The sequence below is a fragment of the Eufriesea mexicana genome, unplaced genomic scaffold, assembly GCF_001483705.2.
Source record: "Eufriesea mexicana isolate 0111107269 unplaced genomic scaffold, ASM148370v2 scaffold3062, whole genome shotgun sequence".
NCBI lineage: Eukaryota > Metazoa > Arthropoda > Insecta > Hymenoptera > Apidae > Eufriesea > Eufriesea mexicana.
The window spans coordinates 634,975-659,392 of record NW_016911092.1 but is presented as its reverse complement, the minus strand read 5'-3'; the positions used below and the strand labels follow the sequence as shown (position 1 = coordinate 659,392).

The window sequence follows — 24,418 nt, the reverse complement described above, 5'->3', positions numbered from 1 at the left end:
GCGAAAATCGAGCGATGACGAGTATACTCGTCAATCACAGAGTAAGTGTCGCTGTTAAAATATTGCATCAAAAAGATGAGTTTATTTTATGAAATTGACAATTTTATTATTAATATTTACTTATTTGGTTAACATCTATTCTATTATTGGTTAGTTTTTATGGATATCTATGAATTTTAGTGACCGTCAAAAAATAGCTAGGTAACTTGGGGCCAGCAACCATCAATGGGCTCAGCGCCTGGTCAGCGTCACGCATTTGTCCCGTGGCGGACCATCCCTGAAGAAACCCTATCGTAAATCAGCTTTCCGACTTTTGCTTTTGCCCCTTTTACGCTAACATCTAAAAAACGTTATCATGGCACATAAATAAATTTGTTACGCGAACTGATAAACTGTTTCAGCCGGTGCATACGGGGATGCACGAGTTCATCTCAAATTATTCATATTTTTTATTTGTTTGATTTATTCCGGCCAGGCCTCAAAATATTCTAAACATCTTGAAATTTGAGAATATGTTTCATTTTTCACAAAAATTACAATTTAAACAATCAGTGGTCACTACTTTTTACGCACAACGAGTATATTCGTTATGACATAAAATCCTGCCACTTCTCCATGACGAGTATACTCGTCAATCACAACTAACTGGTTAAATTTCTAATGTTAATCCGCTGTGTAATAAAATATTCGAATTTTGTCATGACTCGATATAGCGATTTATATTATTTTTAATATTAATATTTATAATATTTTTAACAGCGAGATTTATATTTTAATAGTAAACATGAAACTAATTAAAAATTAGTTACCGGTTAAGTAAAAATGAGGCGATTTCTAAAATGTGGATTAAATTGTTTATTTCCTTTAATAATAAATTTCCAACTTGAGTCACAAAGTGTTGCGTTTATGCAACTTTGGTGCATGTTGGGTTGAAAAAGGGAGGAAAAAGGAGGTTATCATCCCTCGTTTTTTCGGGCTAATTTTTACCTCCAGTTTTCGTTCTACTGGTCCTCTGCCAAGTTGTCGCGATTGGTACTGACGGTGAGTTAATTTTCAGGGAAGATACGTGGCAGAGTAAATTTAGTATTAAGACCAATATACTACGATAAAAGTTACTAATTATTAAATTACTAATTATTATAAAAATTACTAACTAAAAAATGAATATTACTAATAACAACGGTAATAATTAAAATTATCTCATATCAATTTATTAACTATAAAGTTCTGTAATGCTACGCTGTGAGTGTAATATAGAAACATAATAATTAGAATTATGATACACTGATAGACCGAATACAGTGATGAAGTATATCCAAAATGTAATTACGAATGTATTTTCGTCGATTAAAATCGATAATTAGAAAGGGGTTTAATTATTATAAAAATGACTAACTAAAAAATAAATATTACTAATAACAACGATAATAATTAAAATTAATTATTGTATATCAATTTAGTAACTATATAGTACTATAATGCCACGCTGTGAGTGTAATATAGAAATATAATAATTAAAATTATGACACACTGATAGACCGAATATAGTGATGAAGTATATACGAAATGTAATTACGAATGTATTTTCGTCGATTAAAATCGATAATTAGAAAGGGGTTTCCATCTCGCAGACGTTAGAGGGAATGCATCTGGAAATTGATTTTAGAGACATTTTTATTTATATCCGTGCACTTGCAGATAACGTTGGGATGGTGAAACCTTATTTACAATATTGCAGCCGCAGCGCCACAAAAATTTAACGACCGTGTAATATCATTAGAGACCCTTGAACATTTTTAATCGAAGGGTCTTTAATTTGGGTCACATCGTATAGAACCATCGTATACGCTTATCTGGTCTTATTTCATGCATAAGATTGCTGGGAAAAGCGGCGGAGCTCTTTCCTTCATTTCATAAACAACGGCATACATTAACGAAGCATTGTTAAACGCTTTACATTTTTAAGGAGCTTTTATCGTAGCGAAACGTTAAAATTAAGACGCATAGTCTTGCAAGATTACTCGAAATATTCGTGACTATTAAATATAATTCTCGAAAGCTTACTATACAACGGATTTATGGAGTCTATTTTATGAAAGATACGAATTAATACGAACGACTTCGCTTAACACTTTGACTGCCACGTTGGTCATATATGACCGGCCTCGGTTTCTCCTGTGACGCCATGGTGGTCATTGGTGAATTACTCAAACTTGAATTACTTAAACTTGAACAACATCGAATGAAAATTGACAGTTAGTGCATTTTGAATATACCCGCTAATTGGAAGATACTTTGAAATAAAAAGTGCTCCATTGAACGATTAAAAATTTGTATTAAAACATCAAAAAATATTAGAACAAATATTACATCTAGCGGTGCATCTCACGTGGCATTTCGACGTTGAATGCCATGGGGGTCACCGCTGACCACTCAACTTGGCGTATTATTTAAACAAATGTCAATATTTAGAAATTTTTATTATTACCATCGTTAATTCAATGGTGATTCCCGTCGTAATTAACATGTCAAACATGGTTATACATTGTAACTTATCTATTGCATATAATATTTCAACATTATATGTATCGCATAATAGAAACTTCATCGTGGCACCACGGGCAATCCCTGTAAAACTAACGTGGCATTCAACGTGTTAAAATTGCGAACTCGGGTGATCTGGGTCCTAAATGCCAACGAACCGCGAAGCCATAAAGCTGCACCATAAATCCCACGTTATAACGATCATCGAAACTTCTAATCCGAATGAACCGTTAAAGAAGAAGTACGTATAATACGAATTCCCATTATCGAGAGAAAATATTTCGAAGGAAAATATCGAGCTGCACCGGAAACGTATCGCACCATAGATTTTCGTTACCATCGTTAATATCGTCATTCCGTAAAACCACATCCACACAGGGAACCGCTCGTTCGTTAAAGGGGGCCAGGAGAAATTAATTTGAACCGCGGAATAAACGATCTTTGTTCCAGCAGCGCGCCGGTAAATTAGCCGGAAGCTCGTCGATCTGAACCCGAAAAGGGGCAGAATTTTTGTCCACGGAAGCAATTTGTTATTTCCATTGGTTAGAACGTCGCGTTTCCCGAAGATTCATTCACTTCTGAAAGCATGCAGCCCGATAAAATCGAGCGGACGTGTATGGAAGAGGTCAGAGGTCGAGAGAATTAATTCTTCTTGGAAAGCTCTTTCCTTCCACCCTCGCTCATTCTCTGCCTTCTTCCGTCTCCCTGCCTCCCTGTCCTTCCTACCCCTTTTTGCTTTCCATTCTCCTTTCCCCGGCTGGCGTTCTTTTTTTGCGATACCGTGAAAGGTAATTAAGGGAGACCAAGGTGATCTACGTCTTTTCTACAGCCGACTCCTTTGGGATATTTTTAAATTCGAGGTGCGCCTCCACTCTTGGTAACGACTTCAAGATCTCTCGTTAAGATCTCCAGACGGTTGGAAGTTGCCATGGCCACGAGTTTTGTTCACTTGATGGATGCTAATCGACCGTTCGACTTTTGTTCCACCTGGATTATGCGCCACCCACGTTTCCGGCCGATTCATTGCGGCAAACCGTGAATTAGAATTCCGCCTCGTTGTTTTCGGGGGTGGAAATTTGTTTTATTTTTTGCAGGTGATATTTTCTCGAATTTTATTTCATTTCGTTGCGATGCAGATTTATTTTTCTTGTTAACGGTGTATTCGTTGGGTTAGAATGTCTACCTTCGCGAAGAAAATGGATTATTTTTTCAAGAAAATTAAGTTCTAAAATTAAGTTTTAAGAAATTTAGAATTTTTGGATTTCCGAATATTTATATTTTGATCGAAATTTCTTCCAATATATTTTAATAATTTTTCCAAATTATAGTTAATAGAATATTAATATTAGTCTCGTTGCATTATTTCCATTTCTAATTATTATTTCTAATTATTTATTTCCAAACTTTCGATTCACTAATTACAAGTATGCAGTGACTTATTGTTATGTGTGTATAATATGTCACTCGAGGTGACGACTACGTTCTGTTATCACTTTTAAAACCGATGACATAGTACTACGATTTTTCAACCCTCTAGGGTCTCATACCTTTGACAAATAGGTTTCTAGTAGGTCCAATCTTTTTTCGCGTATCCCGTAGCCCCTATGCGAAACAATCTCGATATAGCATCTGTTTCCATTTAAAACAAAAAGAGTCACTCTATTATTCCATATAACAAAATTACAGACTTGCCAAATTTGAAAATAAAAATTTAGAAATAATTTACCCTAATTTTAATATATAACTTGTACATTTTCTTCCAACGTGAATTTCGTAAAAATCTATTAAATATTCGAATATGGGGATTTATCTTTTGACAAAAATTTTGCACGCGATTCGTCCTTTTTTTCCAAAATTCTGCATGAAAATGGTCGCATATCAAATACCAGGATATATTCACAATTTTCGCGTTTAACCAAACTCACTTTGCTCCCATTATGGACAATGGTGCAGGGAGTAACTCCATTGAGACAAACAAATGCTTTTCAACAGCGTGCAAAGTGAACCACCAACTATACAGGTGATTACCCTATGGCGATAACAGAACTCGACATACAAGTGTAAACTTGCTAGCCATGGCGTGGACAACTGGTATTTGTCCTGGAATTTTCACCATAAGCATTGATTGCGTGAAAAGGCAGTCTGAGACCATAGAAATTACGGGGGCCATAGAAACAGAAACATAGGCTAGATAGATAGGGTAAAATAGAGAGATAGATGTACATAGAAATGTCGCAAATTCGCTAATACTTTTTAATAAAACACTCGCGTTATATTTTCCTATTATTATTTTCTATTACGCTAAGAATTTCTCTCAATATTTACGTTTATCTCGTTAAATAAAAATTTTTAAAAATTTACAAAATTAGAGTATGTTCAAAAATAATATTACGCTAGGAAATACCGACTGTATTCCTACTTCAGAAAGTTAACATTAAATCAACGAAACACTTGAATTACATTTTCTTATTATTTTTCATCATTCTAGAGTAAACCTACTGAAAAATTAAAATTTATAAAAATTAGTAAAAATGGAATACTCCAAAAGAAACAGTACACTATGTTATACTAAGTGACAAATTATCTAGATCCCAAATTAATCGGTCGATCAATTAAAATCGATCAATTCTCGTTACCTCCTCGATTATTCTCGCGTCTTCTCCCCCTAGCTAAAGCGGGATTTCTCGATTAGAAGATCAGACACGAGCATTCGTTGAAAACCGTGGTTCAACGTTGACGCAGCAGCGATCGAGATGACATGTCCTACCGGCTAAGAGTTTCGATTCGCAAACACAGTCGAGGGCAATCCGCGATCAGACGTCCCGAGCCGCGATAAGGGAAGATTAGGCGGTCCAGACGTCAGAGGTAACGCAAAATACCGGATCACCCGTAAATTTATCCGAGATACGATCTCTGGTTCACAGGGTATAGGAACGAGACGTCTCGCGAAGATAGTGGCCCGGTCTAGTCACCTATCTGTTCGCTCTGGCACGATAGTGTGGTGTCGTGTCAGAATTCGCAACAGGTGGACGTCTCGTCTCGTCTGCCATCGCTTACAGCAGCACCGTTGCGGCTCGTTCACGGACGATTATGTGATTTCATGAATCGCGAACGTGCTGATGCGTCCCCAGGGAGAATAACTTGGACCGCGGGGCAATAATGCGACGCCAGGCGTCCTGCCTGAGTCCCTTTGCAGCTTATGCTCGTCTATAGGTAATCAGGCTTCCTGGATAATTCGCAACGAACGTGTGTGTTTCAGCATGACATTTTTAGCTCTAGCTGTGAGGAAAATGAAATACGTGCAAAGGGGCAGGCTTTCTCTGCCAAATTTCTTCTATTGACGTTGACAGATTTTGGCATCTGTCAAGATGGGAACGCTTACAAGCTGTTTTTGGACATCTACCAGTTTTTCACTGTGGCAAATGATTGGATTTATCGGTAAAGTTTGTGAGAGTAAGGTTATTCTGTTAGGAGCTTCTTGACCTGCACTAGGCAGGGCTGCAGACAGATGATGTTTAGGTTTAAACAGCTGTGCATAAAAGAGAGAAACGTAATCGTATAATTCACTTGGAAAATGTGTTCACAGGGTAGTTAGTTGGGATTGAAAATGAAAATGGCTTTGCGCTGGCAATTTGCATATTTATATTTAGTTGTAGAATAATAAGGACTGTGGAAGGTACTCCTCCACCATGGTTGCTGTGGCTAGCTTGTCTCAGGTATCCTCGATGTAGTGGTGGTGCTAGAAGGGACGAAAGGAAAAGGAAGGGATGCGTTTCGTCCTGACTTGCTAGCCCTTTGCGGACAGGACGGTTCATAGTTAACACTTTGACTGCCACGTTGGTCATATATGACCGGCCACGGTTTCTCCTGTGACGCCATGGTGGTCATTGATGAATGGAGTGCTTATGCGAATAGTTTGTTGAAATAAACAAAGGCTTATTTTAATTTGTCGGTGGTCACCTGTGACCGCCAATAAGATAAACGCTCCATTGGGTAAGAATGTTGTCTTTACCACCAATTTATTATTATTTTGCCATTATATGCTTTAAATGATAAAAATGGCGTCCTCCCGTGGCGTCTTGTGCGAAACATTTGATTCCGGCGTGGCAGTCAAAGGGTTAACCCATACCATGGAGTTGAGTTGCTATCACTATAGGCATTTCAAATTGCCAGTGCACATTTCTGCTTAGTCGCTGTTTTCGTTGATGGCACTCCAAGATGTCAAATTCTAGGGGATACTATTGCAAAGTTTGGAAATTGTATATGTAGGAAATTCGAACCTCCTTCAAGTGGGAATCCATCTATTAACAAGGATGAGAATGATGCTACCATTAGACGATTAGAATATATCTTTTTACGAGCGAAGTTATTTTAATCCCACCCTTACGAAAGTAAAATTCTCAGAGACAAGAGGGAAGTCTAGAGTAAAATTCTCCAAGACCAGGACGATAAATTCAACGAGTAAAATTTCTACAGCGATGCTAAGACCATTGTAAAGGCCAGAAGGTGAGCACATTCGGGGGACAGTCTCGTTTTATAGCACCCGAGTGTCGAGTAGCTAAGAGCAACAAATTTTCACCCTCAAACTTGACGAAACCTTAAACCTAACTTTCCTCTGTCTCCTGAAATTTCCATCCCTTATTTTCTCGTGAACCCTGTACGCTTCTACTATTTTTCTCAGTCACGTCTGTCTTGAAACAACCGACAACGAAACTTGCAACTAGCAAATAAAAATATTCTTCAATTAATTTCACTATGAATAAATTATATACAGGGTGTCCCGAAAAACGTATACACACACTTTAATACCCTATTCTTTTTAATTTATTTTTTCTTTTCTAGGTACAACTCATTTAAAATAATGGCTGATTTTAGACTAGACTTTGAAAAACGCAAACATATTTTAAAGTGCTACCATAAGTGTGAAAACATACTGAAGTACAAAGGGGGTTTAATTAAACAGTAAAATATATACTGTCTTTATAATCACGCAAAGTGTGTATACATTATTTTGGGATACCCTGTATATATTAATTTTTATATTTTTAATTTATTTTAATTTTTAATTTTCATAAAATTACTAGTTGCAAATTATTGTACTTGTGATTGGTTTTGAAAATGCATGAAATTTAAATATAGTGGACTAGCGAGTGATTGAGGTTTACTGGGAAAAAGCTTGAAAATGCTGAGAAATTTGTAACCATTATCACTGCACTATTAAGTTTGACATAGTAGTATCGGTTTGCGATTTTCGCGAGAGTTAGGAGCTCACTCCCGGAGTACAAGTTCCGAATATAAAAAGTTAAATCGGTTTAAGGTTTTAAAGTAACGGCAGATTTTGCTAGATTGATCGGTTCAGAAGTTTGCAGGAGATTGACTGTGATTCCAGAAGTTGTAAAGACATGGAGCTTGGCGAACAACGTGTACCGATGAAAGCGAATTGTTATATACTCTCGTGTGCAATCAATTTCGCGTTGATTTTGACAGTACTGTTAACATATATTAACCCTTTGCACTCGACGAATTTTTAGTTAAAAAAGGGATAGGAGTTCAAAGATTCTCTACTATAGAGCTGACGATATTTTTTGGAGCAGTAAATAAGAAATCTATAATAATTAACACGTAGAATTATTTGATTTCGATACCTCTCACACCGTCACATTATCTTAAATTTGACATATTAATTAATATCGATGTCCGAAATTTAATCAAATGGCGATTGAAGGGTGCAAAGGGTGCATAGGGTTAACTTACTAAAAAAAATTATGTTTAATTTTCGCGTTTAATTTTCCTGACTATTTACCATATTTCTATTTCTATATTTCTATTTACCATATTAAACGTTAAATTTTTCTACTTATTTATTAACCCATTAACAATTTATCTCTTGACAGTCACGGACAGGGTAACGCGTTGAAACTATTTAGTATACCAAAGATATCTTCTAAGTCTGTGGCTAGATTCTTTGCTTCCTTTGTTTTCTAATTATTTTAACTGAAGAAAGAGGCGTGGTTTAATTTTGAATTCAGTATGCCGTCGACTTTGAAACCGATCACACAAGCCTTCACACTAGAGTATAGTACTTCGTCAGTTCCAAAAATCATTTTCGTGAACTATATAAAATTGTTTCTTTACATTTTTTATTACATGCCAAAGGGGTTTCGAACATAAAGAAAACCGGAACTGAAAAGATTTTTTGGACCTGAATTCGTAATTTTATCACACTGTGAAAGGGTTAAGCGTTCTAATTATATTACACTAGATATTTCATTTGATATTAATGTATTTTCATTCCACAGAGGTTAATTATTTTTTCCGTTTCGAAATAAAATTCTCTACTGCATGGCGAAACGCGAGAGCAATGTTTCGTATAATTTTAATTTCATCGATGTTGATAGAGTACCTCGGCGACGCGAGATGTATTTTCTGCAGCTGGTAATCGGTGCATGTACAACAGCGTGTTCGATAGTTGACTATACATATCACTTCATAATGGTTTTCTTGCACCATCCATTTATAAATTGGAAGAGCTGGACAATATTTGGTTGCTTGTGATTCGTTGCAGGGCCAGAGAAACTCTGTACGTTATTCGCAATTGCACCTGAGTGCTTGGCTTGCTTTTAAGTTAATTGCTTGGCTGTATTTCCTAAATTAAAGTTGTTGCTGCACCTTTACGCGAGCTGCTATTAAGGATTTTACACGAAACTACCGTGCGACAAGGTATTTCTTCCCTATGCCGTGCTCATTTTTAAGCCTCCTTTCGGTGTCCTCTTTCTTAGCGTTTTTATCCCATAGAGTATGCAGATATCATTACGCGAACATCGTGAATCTCACGTGTATTATATATTCGAATATTCCATCAAGCTCCAGTTTTTTTTATTTCAAATTCTATATTTAAACAAATTTTTAAACTTCACTTTACCGAATAGATAGATAGATAAATCTTTATTGTTTTCCTATTGGATTACAAGGGTTCCGACTCTTCTCATTCTCCATACATATTGCTTATCTATACATTCTCTTTATAACTAATTGTTAATCCTAATTAATAGACATATAATAATCTCTAATATTAACTATTTCAACTTATTCTAACTATGCAAATATTTAACTAATGTACTTACTTTATATAAAATATCATATAACCACTAGAACAACCGCTTCGCACTCTCGTCGCCAACCAACTGACGGCACCTTTTCAGCCCTGGCCCAACGCTTCTTAGTTCGCGAGTCATAGGGGGTAGTCGTAAAGACATAAACCAGGCCCCCATTGACTCGGAACCCTTGCCGTCGCTGTGCGTGGAAAAGAGTCTTTTTTCATTTATAGTGATGCGTCCCTAAAAATCCTTAGCATTCGATTTTTCAACACAAATTTTTTGAAGAAAGATAGAAAAGGAAAAACTGACCATCGCAATAGAGCTTGCAATTCTTTGCGAAGAGAGCTAAGAGGAACAGTAGCACTTATTTTAATGTTTTACTCAATTTTTGTGACCGGTGACCATAGTCACCCATAGTAGCGAAAGGGTTAACACGTTAAATGTCACACCGGTCCCCAGGGACCAGCGCTAGACCTTCCGTTTGGGCCCGGCCGGTCCTCAGGGACTGGCCCCAGACTAGGACCAAAAGCTGCTAACTTTTGGTGTTAAATTCTTCGCCATCTTTGGACTTAACGTTTAGGAATTTCTGTTATAACGATTGGTACAGTATCTCCGAGGTTTATGAATACTTCTCCCACCGCCGGTGGCCCACTTGACGGTCGAGTCTGGGCCTGAGCGGAACGGGCTGGGCACTTAACGTGTTAATAACACAACTGCTAGAAATTCGCGACTGATTCACAAAAGAAAGTGTAAAATAACCACTATCGGATAACTGATCAGAAAACTGATTTCATAGGAAATATTTTATTCAACTATAGCAGATACCCAGTAGATTACTAAATGTTAATTCGTCGGAAACGAGTACCATATTTTTACATAATTAATAACCAGACGTGCGAAGTGTTAGTTCACGCGATTATTGAATCATTCAGTACTCTATATTCCGTAACGCCGATAAATATGGATTCTCATCGATGAATATTGATCGGCTGAATTACGATATTACCGTTGAATATTAAGAACGAATATCGACGATTTAAATGTCCGTTTCATTGAATAACGAAAATGTGCAAAGTTCGTGGGATATATCGGGTATCACACGTGTCGAAATTTCTCTTTTCGGTGAAATCTCTTAGCGACTATCGGTGACCGTGGATAACGAAATGAAATGCTAAACAATAATTCCAACGAACGGGAATAATGATAGGAAAATAGGAAAAAGGCGAGCAGATCTCACGGTCACGGTTATTAAATTATAATTACCGTTTGATCGAAGTTAGTTGCATTTGCATGCTACGCGTACACACGCCCAGGATATCGAACATCGATGTACGTGGCTACACTACCACGCGGATACCAATCCTCACTGCTATTGATGAATATCGATTTCCACGTCTACGGTGTTCGCTTGTTGAATAGTGTTTCCTAACAAGATCCTACTGGAAAGCGTTTGTACAGTGCTCGAGATACACGAGGAATGCCTAAATGGCGGCTTTGATAATTTCGTCGAGGTAGTAATATTAATAACATTGGCAACAATACGTCATTTTGTATTAAATATATTTTATCAATTTTTGACGTACCATATCACTCGTAATTTCACGTCATATCCCACAAGGCGTAAAATTAACTCGAATAATGGATGATTAATATGAAATTAAGAAGGTTACACGATAATATAAAATTACTGGGAATTTTTGGAAGACCGAAATTTTCTAGGACGACGACTGCACACTCGAATACAGGCCATGGGTGGCCATTTAGAGGATCTTTTGATCTAAGGCACCCGAGCAGAGTGATGTAACCGACCGGGAAATGATAGTACAGTCAAAGTTAAGTTGATAAAAACGAATAAAATTTTTTCGTTTGAGGCTTCGTTTTTCGAGATAATCGAGTTAAAAAATTTGAGCACTCAGCGCGACACCTGCGGAGTGCCGACTACTATTTCAAACTCGATTTCCTCGAAACCGAGGCCTCAAATGAAAAAACTTTATTCTTTTTTTCCAACCCATTTTTTCATGCAGAATAATTCCCCGGCCATAGATCTATTTTTAAACGACAGAAAGTGGCGGAATCATTGAAAAATTTCCCCTTTATAACCATTTTCGAAACGGACCGTATTTGAGCGTTCAGAGTACGAATGAAAATGATACAATACCCGATCAGAATAATTCTTCGTTCCTAGTTATGAAAGATTGCTAACGATTTCGCGCGATTCAATGCAGGTTTCGCTGTGTCAAATGATATAATTAATTTTCGTTTAAACTCGCGGTATTTTCCTGCCGTTATCAAAAAGGGGCGACAAATTTTTCCCTCACCTGTAATAAATATTTGTTATTAATTCTCTGGAAGGCTGACGGAAGTTGCGCGAATGCAAGCATAATAGATCATAGCGGTTGCATAGAGTGCGAAGGAATTAAAAAGCGATTCACGAAATTTCCTAAATATTTTTGCTAGTTTGCACCGGTTGGGGCATTTAATTACCCAACTCCAGGCTTCCCGGCCGCTCCTTCTTTCTCTTAATTACATTTTTTCAATTTAACGAGCCGTCTTCGTCCGACGGCCACAAAGCGTTCCGGTTTTCTATTAAAATTCTTTCGCATTAGCGTTTTATTAAAAGCCTCTTCGCGCGCGGGGTTCATTCAAAGAGCATTCCTTTCGTTATTTTACCCACGTATGGCATAACGAACGGCCCACGCTTGTTTCGATACACACGCTTCGCGCGATTTTTCTTCCTCCAAATGGTCCAGCTATTTTTTAACGAACGCGCTTGAATCGCGTTTAGAAACCGTTTGAATGCGTTTGAATGGCGTTTGATCACGGTTTCCGGCTAGTCTCATAAATAATTGCTGATTCTTTCCTCTGTTAATTTCTCGCGTACTCGAGCGGGAATTTAATTAACGTTTAATTAACGAAATTAAAGCGTCATAATTAAATCAGTCTCGCCAATCAATTTTTTTCGTCACGCTAGAACGTTCCACGCTCGCAGATTTTTATCGGTAATGGACGCGCCAACCCCGCGAATCCCTGTTCGAATTAACTAGGTTTTCGTTTCGCTGAGAGGTATCAGCGGGGTCCGACGAAACGCTGGAAAAATTTCGCCTGGACGAGCCGCTGCGTTATTTTTATTTCTCGTTTAAACACGGCCCTGCCCGTGCAAACGGAAAAAATCGCGAAATTGAGAGCAAACGAGAGCAATGCTACCCCCGCTTCGCGTTTACACTTTCTTCCCTTTTCTCCCTCTCGCGCTGAAATTTAAAAAAAAAAAAAATAAAGCAATTGATCATGGACGAATTATACAGCGGCGGAATATTCGATGATCGCTCAATTTTTATCGTGCAGTCGATATTTCTAACGAGGATTGGTATTTGCGAAGGAAGGTAGTGCTTGCACAGTGGTTTCGGGGTAAAGATATTCGGGTAGTAAAATTAATAGCTTCGTTTCATCGGATTCTACACGGTAGAATCTGCACAGTGTTATTCGAGCAGCGAATTTGCAAGGGAAAATGGGAAATTAATAAACTGAAAGATAGTTTAAGACGATGGCGTGAAAAGGGATCGTGAGAAAGATCCACGTAACTGCTTTAAATTTGTTTACCGACATTTTCTGGAATAGAAAATGAAACGAATTAATTATGTAAAATATTTTCACCATCTCCACTTTTCTCTCGTTCTGTTGTACTCCAGAGCGATTTAAAAGTGAATTAAACGGTGCTTAAATAGCATTTGCAACTTTTCTCAGACTCAAGGTACTTTGGAACTTAGCAACTAAGAAGAATTCCGAACTATCTTAAAATTTTTGGTTCGAGGAATCCTTTTGAATTTTACTAAAGTCTCGCATATTTCTCGAGTGTAAGGAAACATTTGATAGCCTCGGATAGGATGATTAACGATGACATTCGATGTTTCAGGTAGTATCCCAGACTTAATGCCAGCCCTTCTTCTAATTCACGGTGATTCCTATTCTTGGGGCGCTGGAAATGCCTTCGACGGCACTGCGTTGGCTACTTATGGTCGTCTTATCGTTGTTTCCATTAATTTTCGTCTCGGCGTACTCGGTGAGTATCCCTTTCATTTTGTTTATTATTTACAATTGTTTTTCCATATTTTTTCTTTTTATTCCATAACTAGAAACTCCCTTAAATCGCGTAATTATTAAAATTATTAAAACTAAAAAAGGGAATTAAAACATAGCCTCGTTTAGATTAATTTCAATTCAGGACGAAATTGATAATCCGTCTTTCTCGTTCCACGAGTTGAAACACGTGTACTCGTGTAATGAAGGTTTTGTCCGCGAAAAATGTCACAATCGTAGGCGTCTAGCTTTGACATTCAAGAGAATTAGTCTCGTGGAAAACTTTGAGCTGGAAAAAGATTTAATTTTAGAAATAAAGTGTTCAAAATGTTATAGAGAGGAAATTTTAATAGAGATGCCAAAGAAACATCGTGCCTACGCGATTTGTGTATTTTCGTTACCTTTGTATACTTAGATTACACTGTTTGACGCGAAATTTAACATGTAATATTCATTGAGTAATTATCGTAGAGTTTACTTTGCTGGAAATAAATCCATAATCGAAATTGCCTTATCACGAAAATTTAAAAACAAGCCACGTACTTTCTACGTAATATTCTTGCATTTGTATAATAAGTTCTTAATCTGACACGAATTTGCAAGACAGTATCATATTCTGTAAATTCTTCTGAAGAAGAAAGCATGGAACAGAATCAGTAACGTAGTTTTCAATTCGATTAGATCGAGAAAATATTCGTTTGTATAGTGTATATGAGGTTTTACTGCCACGCAGCCATTGCTCGATTCCCTAGCCTCGACAGTGCCATAGCTACACGGTATCCCAGTACCAAATGTAACGGAGCTAACATATAACAATCTACAAAAAAAATAGAAAAATACAGTTTCCCTATAAAATTTCGGAAAATTGACAAGGTTTATAAGGAATTTAAAAAATTTACAAGAGTTTAGAGATATTTTAAACTTTGTGCGTAGCCCTTAGCTTGGTATCGTTTTCCAAAAATTATTCTTTGGAAAACGATACCAATTACCAGGTCTCACCACGAGGAGGTGGCTACGCATCGAGACCCGGACATGCGTCCTAGTGGCGCAGCCTGCTGGCGCTATCTGTATCAAAGGTACCCTAATCTAACTAGGAGCGAATAATAAATTAAAGTGACTCTACTGACACTTTATAAAATTTCGTGTCTTATCAAAGGGACTTCGATTCGGTATACTAAAATTTATTACTTTACTGTGGCAACACTAACAGACTCTAATATTTCTAAGTTCCCACAAAATTCGGGAATCAAATATGAAAAACGCGAGCAAAGAAAGTTAAGTAGAAATCGCGACGCGCCCGAGCGAGTTTGCGATTATTCGAAAGACCGACTAGCCTAGGCGATGTACTCCCGTGTACAGAGATAACTTCATACCTCGGCATCCTCCCGCACGGGCCTAGCTCAATTCCAGTCACTGTCGCACTCGCCAAGACTTACACGTGGACCAAGGATAGTCCCTGAATCAATGAAACTTCTAGTGTCAACGCGAGGGCCCTGCTGGGCGGTTGCCGGCCAAGACAGACACTTCGCATCCCAGCCACACGGGGTAGAACTTAATCATCCCTGTGGTCTAACCGTAGATGGTACTAGTCCGTCAGCCAGCATGTGCCCGAGCCCAAGTCGCGTACGACTTAGGCAGCGGACCGCCCCGTCGAGGTCAGAAGACGCACTGATCCGAGGGGGTCTCCCTGGAACCCGATGCATGACGAGATTGACAGTGACTGGAAATGAGTGTCGGAGACGAGTCGTGAGGATGACTTACGAAGCATGTACTTATCCAGTACACGAGAGCACGTCGCGTAGGCTAGTCGGTACTTACGAATGATCGCGATTATCGCGAGAACAATTATGTTCAATTTGCTAAACGAGGGGGATAAGAAAATGATAGAGAATTTATAAATTTCGCTCCAAATTAGGTAGCTTACCTTTGTACAGATAGCGCGCACATGATACTTAGTCTATGGATCTATCTTATGACCACTTATATCTACTTAGGTCTAAACGGACGTCGTCCAACGATATCTTGAAAAACCTGTAAAGCTGAAAAGAAATGGATTAGTAAAAGATTAGTAAAACATAATAAATACACATATAATTATCAAACAAATATAAATTACGAAGATGAATCAAATAGAATGATTAACCCCACGATGAGACATGAACAACCCAACGATGAGATATAAACATCCCAACGATGAGACATAAATAAACCAACGACGAAACATTCGAATATTGTACGAAATATTCGAATGCTTGAATAAAAATGAATAGAAACCAAAAAAAGAAGATCTGAAAAGGGAAAAATAATTAAAACCTGAGAAAAATTGTTATTAGATTATTTAAGAGATGGGGTGTGTATGGATTGGACCACCCCAACCTCTTACAAAATATAATCAACCCAACGATGAGATATAAATAAACCAACGACTAGACATTCGAATATTATACGAAATATTCGAATTGTCAAATAAAAATAAACATCTGAAAGGAGGAAAAATAATTGAAAGCTGAAAAAAAAAATAATTAATACCTGGAAACAAAATAAAAATTATTAGTAAATTGGTTAATGGGGTGGGCTGAGGGGGGGGGGCCAGCCCCAACCTCACTTCGAATCCCTACCCCTCGCACACAACTAAAATTTAGATGTTACACTTCCGAAGTCGAACCGACGAATGAGCCATGCCGTGTCGCGTCGCCCCTTATATAGCCTCGATCAGTCGAGCCCCCCACTCCGTTCAAAAGTTTTCCAACTTTGCCGATTCCATTAATTATTATTTTTCCGCTGTAATAACTAATAATTTATTAATTTTTCATTTTTATTATAAATATACGTAGCAAGCAATTTGTTATTAACAATATTAATTTGTTATTAACAATCGGTGCAATAATTTTTAAACATTTTGCAAATTGTAGATTGCTTTTTGACACAAGTATATTATAAATTCAAGTGATAGCCAATAATTTATTAACTTCTTCATTTTTATTATAAATTTACATTGCGAACAATTTGTTATTAACGATATCAATTTGTTATTAATAATAAATTTGATAATTTATACATGTTTTATAAACAGAAACTCTAAACTGAAACTGAAAACACACTTATAAATATTCGTTCTCGGAATTTAGATATTATAAACTATTTATTCATACCTTATATTCTGGATTAATTTTTGTACAATAGTCTACAATTATCGCCAATTTTAAAATAATTTCCCCAAAAATTTGTCTGCAAGACATTCGACATACGTTTTCGCGCAGATTCACCCCTCAACCCTGTCTCGTAAGCAGTAACGGACCAACCCGTGTATACCGGCGAACTGAATGTTAAATATCGCGAGACCGAGAAACTCGAAGATGCATAAAAGAGTGATTACAATCGCGCACAGCGTCGGGATGCTCTTCAAATAAAGTCTTGGAAGTTCTCGCTCGTTACGGTTGATTTTGTTCCGCACCCTTTGCTGAAAGTATGACGTTCTCGTTTGTCTTATTTCCCTTCTACCTCGAGTACCAGCAAACCGGACTTCTTTCCCAACTTATATTAAATCCGTAACAATGCCTTCAACTTCGAAGTCGGTCAGCAGCCAGTATGTTCTCCGGCTGAAATCGCTAATCGATGCAGAACAACTTCTCTGTATTCTTCCCGAAGGCGAGAGGAAAAGAGAAAAAAAGGAAAATACTGAAAAGGGTTAGGAAAGAAATTATTCTCGGTCGGAATAACGTCTTTTTCGAGCTTCCTTCTCGTATTTTTATTTCTCGCGGTGGTTCGTTCCGATCGAAATTTCCTTTCTTCTATAATTAATTGAAAAAAGAGAAGAATATGCAAGCAATTGTAGGATACCATTTCCAAAGAAATCGCGAATCGGCTATTACCAAAAAAAAAAAAAAAAACAAATTATAAACCGATCAATATTTTTTAGAAGTAAATGGAAAAGTTATTTTGGGTAACAAAATTAAGTTGCTTGGTCCCTACGGGGAGGTGAAGCGTAAGTTAAGAAAAGCATAAAAGCAGGGTCCTTGATGACCAAAACAGAGTCCTTAGAAATCAGTTGCGACCAGCACGAGCGTGAGTCTTTCTTTACAGAAAATCTTACAGAAAATCTTTCGTTACAGAAAAATAGTAATTCGAAGACTTTCTGCCATAAAGTCGAGGATATTTTTAGAACGATAAATAAGAAATCGTATGCAAATTAAGACGTGGAATTATTATACCTCGACATTCCACGCATCGTTGAGTAATTTCAGATTTGATATATTAATTAACATCGATCTTTAGAATATGATTAAATGGCGACTGAGAGGTGCCTCTCGAGTGCAAAGGGTTAAATTAGAGTACGTCTTTGTGAGTTTTCGGTTCGTTATCTTGGTATTCTTTTTCTAAGTTAAATTAGTTTCATGAATTTTGGGTTGTTTTGTCAATTTTTGGTGTCTCAAAATCAGTTTTCGCCATCCTATACAATTTTCCTTTAATTTTACCATTTATTATTTATAAAGAAAATTAATTTTTCATTTTCATCTCAGGGTTTAAATATTAAACAGTACTTTAAGACGTTTAAATATATTTTTATTCGCTAGTCTAAAACATGTAAAGCAGGTTTAATTAAAAAAGGGAAGAAAACGAAATTTGCATTTTGAGGTATTCGGGGAATTATCACTAGGCAACCACCGATACCAACGTTTCCAGAAAAAGTTAAAGCAAACAGGATACAACACGGTGGAGGAATATTCTTTGCTTCTTACCGAGGTCCAAGTAATGGTTTTTGTTTTGGATTCGGGTGAGTCGTTTAAGAGAGAATGAGGATTCCTTCGACGAAACAGGATTAAACTTCTAATTATCCACGGTCAACACATCCTAAGTGGTTTCCGCAGGCCAATACAAAAGTTTCCTTTCCCGTTCTTGAAAAGCGGATGCAAGAGGATGCGACCCAGCGAAAAAGGCTTTTTGCTTGTTAACGAGTGCACCGGAATTTACATAGTTCCCTTTTTTCCCGTGAGCTTTCTTTATCGGTGCACACGGTTAATGACAATTGGACATTTAGTACAGGGGAAAAAGGGGAAAAATACAGAAACAGCGTAATTCGCTGTATTTTCCTCGTGTCAGTTTTTAACGTTTAATCGTGCTCCCCTATTTTCGAAGGATTTTACTTTTTCGTCCTTGCCTTTTAAAAACCTTTTCGTTTTTCCTTCCTTTTTTTTCATTCGCGTTCCGTTTTCTTGTTTATCACCCGCCATTTTCTTCTGCACCTCTCTTCCTCTTCCTGCTCCGATTGCATTTCTCTGTCTTTTGTACCTTTTTCTCGGTTTTATGTTTTCCCGTGCACTGGTGCTCTCTCTGTTTTCCTTCGCGTCTTCCTTTTTATTTTTTCCCTCGTATTTTCCGCTGCATACGTATCCCTGAAACGGGGGAATTTATTAGAATCGTTTTTCATGCCTGCACGTTTAATCCCATTCGTTTATGCAATTTCATTTCGGGCTACGGCGTTGCGAAATGCTGTCGAGGTTTTCAGTTATGGCCGAAACTGCAATTACCCGACCGCTTTATGTTTTCGCGAACGATTATGGTGTTTTGAAAATATCTCTTCGCATCAGGCATACATACGCGGGTTTGCAACAGGGATATGACGTCCGTAACTTGCCCGAGTAATCGTTGCTTATGATTTTTAGGAGTCGCGTATAATTTCGAAATTAAGGCAGGAAGGGAGAAATGCATGGCTGTTAGGATTTATACTACTTGAAATAAAAAATGCATAATTCGAGGAATTACGCTTCAGAGGTAATTGCTAATACCGTATTCAACTTTCGCACAGTGTATTTCCAAGGAAATTTATTATATTAGTTTATGGTTGTAGAGAAGCGAGATTCTGTACGTTTAAGTATCACCTAGGACCGGGATCTCCATTTGCAAATGTGATTTTAACTCGGGGTTGGAATCGATTCTTAAATAACCCTAAATTTAAATTAAAATTGGAACCACTATTAAAATTAACTCGGTCTGTATTACAAATATGTTCAAGATGTACTATAATATCAACTGTTCACCTCAGATGAATTAATAAACAAACACACCCCTTTTATTAGGTTTAAAATTATATAAATTCCTTCTCGTCCCAATTAAATATTAACAAAATTATAATTGTGTAGGATATTTTTAGACTTTATTAGGATTCGATGGCGAAGTGTTCCTGTAGGGGTTAGGATCTGGCTACCAGATGGGCCGTAGGAGGTCGGGGCCAGGCCACATAGGATGCTTTTTCGCGACCCCGTCCTTCCCCGTCGTAAATCAAGGGTGTCCAGGCCGTGGTCAACTCTTGGGAAGGGTCCCTGCGAGGGTGACCCTTCGGGAAGTCTAACCTGGAAGGAGGAGTCTCTTCCACCTTTGACTTTGGCGTGGAGAGAGTTTTCTTCTCCTTCGGGGGAGGCTCTTGCTTTCCAGTCAAGCTTAAAAGGGCCCTTTCTGGAAGATAGAGGGAGTTGTTGGCAGTTTAGAGTCAGTTGTTCTTGAAGAGTCTTTGTTAGTTGCAGTCTTTAAGAGTTAGTTAGAGTTGAGATCTAGTCTAACTAACTAACTAACTAAATATTATTTAAAACTTTTGATCTTTGATTTAAAGACGTCACATAATATCACTGTGATACGCTAAGCTGATAGAAATCGCACACACAGCGGAAACACCTGAGCCTACAAATTTAAACGGAGCACTTCCACGCAGACACCTGAAATAGACCTAACTAGCGCGATTAGAGAGAATACAATTTGTATCCAACGTTAAACGGTTAATTCTAGCGACGTAGACTCGCAAGTAGCTGCAAACAGCGAACAACGAGAAAGCAATCCCGGCGTGACGGGGATTAAAATTACGCCAAAAGGAATTTCGATCGGTGATTCAGCCTTGATCTCTTTCAACTGGTCTCAAAGGGAATTTTCATTAAAAACTCACGCATGAGGTACCATGATCCTGCAACCACTGCAATTTCCCAATTTGAGACGCGAGGTAAACCTAGCCTGCCCGACACGCAGACGTCTAGGTCCTCGGAGCTGGACGGCTTAACCGTCGGTTAATCATCGGGTGAATATTTCACCGAGCAATTTTCCCGTTGAATAACAGCCAAAGGGAGCTTCTGTAGAGCCTGTTACCGTCTATTCGCGCGCTCGCGAATATTGCATCAACAGGGAACGCTCTTCTCCTCTTGATCCTTTGGAATCTTGATAAAAAATGTGGAAGCTGTTCCGCGCCGTTTTGGTTCAAGCGTTTTCCTGGATCACGTTCTCGCGTTCGTGTATGCTTGTAGTCTCTGAAGAAGACTTGGGCTCGAAATTAGGGTGAGAGTGTTCTGGGATTAATACATATCTAAGTACGTATATATACGTCGTACGTATTGTAGATCACATGGGAGGTTATCGAGAAGATGAAGGTAGAATAGTAAATAGTTGTCTTTGTTTATGGTGTTTTATGATAGTGTTACAAGCGTACAGAGTATTTGTCAGAAAATATCAAATTTACTGGGTACAACAAGAACTTTGGGCTTCTGCGTCCTTTCTGTATTAAGACTCTCTTGCTTCGAAATGGAAAAAATATTTTTACGAATCATTTTTGTCATTTACTCGTTCAAATAACATCGGAGAACAATGCTAAGCGTTGACACGTCTGTCAATATTTGTTTCTTGATAATGTTACGTCTGTATAGAGTATTTATTCGCAAATATCAAATTTACTGGGTGCAACAAGAGCTTTGGGTTTCTGCATCCTTTCTATCTTAATTCTCTATTGCTTAAAAATGGAAGAAATTTTTATGCAAATCATCATCGTCATCTATTCGTTCAAATAACATCGGAGAACAATACTAAGCTGACACGTCCGTCAATGTTTCACAGAATTACCCTGACAGCTGTCAAACAGCATTGGATCCTTTTTTTTCCAATTATAAGGGGAGGATAGGAAATGACTAAATAATTTTCGTATTCGGTGGTGAATTCTACTATACTTTTCGTCCATTACAATACTCCTCCGTTTCTAATATCATACTATCTTGCTCTGCTCCTCGATCCGCCTTTTATTCGTTATGGCTCTTTATTAACCCTTTCACAGTGTGGTAAAATTAAAATTATGAATTCAGATCCAAAAAATGTCCAGCTTTTTTTACATTCGAAAACACTTCGGCATGTAATAAAGATTGTAAAAAAACGTGTACCGCGAAAATGAAATGGATTGCCACTTCGTTGGAGGCTCTGGTTATCCACAGCTACGTGCTCGTCTCTCCTTATCTGTCACCGGACCTCGTTTCTCTTACACAATCCTCACCCTTTTTCGATGCATCGAAAGATGCTATCGAGTGTCAACGTGTACACGCGTGAATGAGTGCTTAATTCGTCTATACACTCGCTGTCGCGTTATCCACACAGTTCTTATCTATAATTTCTCGATGAAATCGGATCCCATTGAAGCTACGCAAATGTCCCGATATCATTGACCGGCAATGGTATCCAGCAATAGTGTGTGTGTGTGTGTGTGTGTGTGTGTATATATATATATAGGATCGTACATGCAGCGACAATACCATAGTTGGTTGCTATCGAAGACAAAGGCCTGGGATAACAGTGAAACGAAGAGAGGAGGAAAGACAGAGAGAGAGAGAGAGAGAGAGAGAGAGAAAAAAGAGAAACTGGCCTGCTTCGAGGGAAATACTTGAACGGGCTAAACGACAACTTGAATAGTACTTGTACGGGTATTCAACGTAGCAAATGAACCCTCGAATACGAAATTAAACGCGAAAGCAGAAGGGGGGCCAGCGGGATGCGCGGTCTGAAAGGGATGACAGAGAGGGTGGGATCTGTTGAATGTTTGAACTCGATTCCATGGCGATCTCGTTCAGTAGTATTTTGGATGTGCGAGTTTAAGTAGCTCCGGGTTCCGCGATGAGAGCCGCTGTTAAGGAGTTCGATAATGAGTTTTCGCTCGTTACGAATTCACAGAAGGAAATTGCGAATGTTGCGAGATATGTTGGAATTAGATTTAAAGTTGCCCGCGTGCAAGTTGCGCGCACGTGGGGATAAAGATCGATGCTTCCTCGGACTCTCCTCGTTGGGTACGAATTCTCTTATCGTTGCGATTGAATTTGCCGTTTTTTCAAACAAAACAGATTCACTCTCATCTTCAATTTTGCACCAGTCGATGATTACGTAGAGAATTTTGTTTCTGTAATTTCTAAACAAAAATCGGCATATTTTTCGGTTTTAAAAAATAAATTACCATTATTCCATGTGTTTTCGAGTTCTAAGTGTTAGAACAGCTGACTGTAAATAAGATATCGGTACAATAGGAAACGATATTTGGGTAATTAGGCTGATTAGATGACACATGATATCTGTGTAGAATTACCATAACTATTGTTACTGTTATAGAATGTTTTCTTCTAGGAGCCAACGGTTCATGCTAGCTACGCAAGTCAGTCGTGTAAGAGATACTGATGTAACAAGATTTGCTTTACAAATATATATATATCCATACAAATCCATTGCCCGGTTATTTTAACAAAATTATAACACTAAGGACAGTGCACTATCGTAGCAATTTTTTTATTCATTATTATGGTTGAACTCGTGATCATGGACTTTATTTCTATAGGATAGTGGCAAATTTTTAATTATATGTTAGTAAATGTTAATTAAAATATTTATTAAATACGTTATATGGGAGTTTAGTAAAGAAAAAATTTATTATTGTATTTTAGACTCGATTAATCATGCGATATCCATTGAATACACTGTAAAGAGAATACATTTGTCAAAAACAGTGACATAATTTTAATTCAATGATACAAATTTATGATACAATTTCAGTGATACAGATAAAACACGATTTTCCTATTGTATAAGGAAAGTTCATTTTAAGAATCTAATTATTAAACTGATATCAAAATTCCTATGGCTTTCCAGTATTCAGTATATGTATACTCCAAAATCAGTACAGCTATCCCTTGGCTCGCAAGTATCAAGGAATGACAAGCCAAATAAATTACATCTCGTCTTCTAATTATTCAACTGATCCCTAGATAAAGATCGTAAAAATTTCTGTTCTCGATCGTTTCCATCAGTAAGTAGCCTAGTATCATCGAATCATTTGACCAATTGTTTGTACCTTCGCAGAAATCAAAAATTTATAAATGATTTATTCAATGGGTTATTAATTACGTCTTCTTCCATATTTATAATTATACTTCACATTCGTATCTTCCTCCTTATCACTGAAAATCTATGACAAATAAAAGAGGAAATTAGTAACTAAGGAAAAAAATAATAGAAAAGGGAAAACTAATAAGTCCTCGCACAACAGAACCTCTAAATTTTTAAAAGATTCGGCAGAATTACGATTAACGGGTTCGCTATAGCAAACGTTCCAGCACCCTGGAATATTCCGGATCCATGGGATAATCCCGAAACAAGTTCGCCGATCGCCGTATCGAAGGATCGTTTTTGTTCAGCGCACTCGCGAAATAAAGAGGATGGTCGGTAGGAGAACAACGCTCTCGCCGTGAGTGCAAAACCAAAGGCCGTGGAACAAAGGGGCAAAGAAAACAAAGGGAATATAACGACAATAAAAATACTCTCTGGCGATAAGGCGAGATTCAAACGCGAAACAGCTCCCTCTATAAGCCCTCGAAAGCCCTTCTCTCTTTCTCTCTCGTTCTTGCTTCCCTCCTCTCTTTCCC

At 37.7% G+C, this 24,418-nt stretch overlaps 1 protein-coding gene across 2 annotated transcripts in view; it reads left to right on the top strand.

Annotated features, from left to right (window-relative positions):
- The window catches only part of LOC108550836 (neuroligin-1), a 123,460-nt gene that overhangs the window by 45,484 nt on the left and 53,558 nt on the right, over positions 1 to 24,418 (top strand). For both annotated transcript variants that reach the window (XM_017904729.1, XM_017904730.1), the window contains one exon: positions 13,552 to 13,698. In XM_017904729.1, coding sequence (XP_017760218.1) covers positions 13,552 to 13,698 — 147 coding nt within the window. The remainder of the gene's footprint in view (positions 1 to 13,551; positions 13,699 to 24,418) is intronic.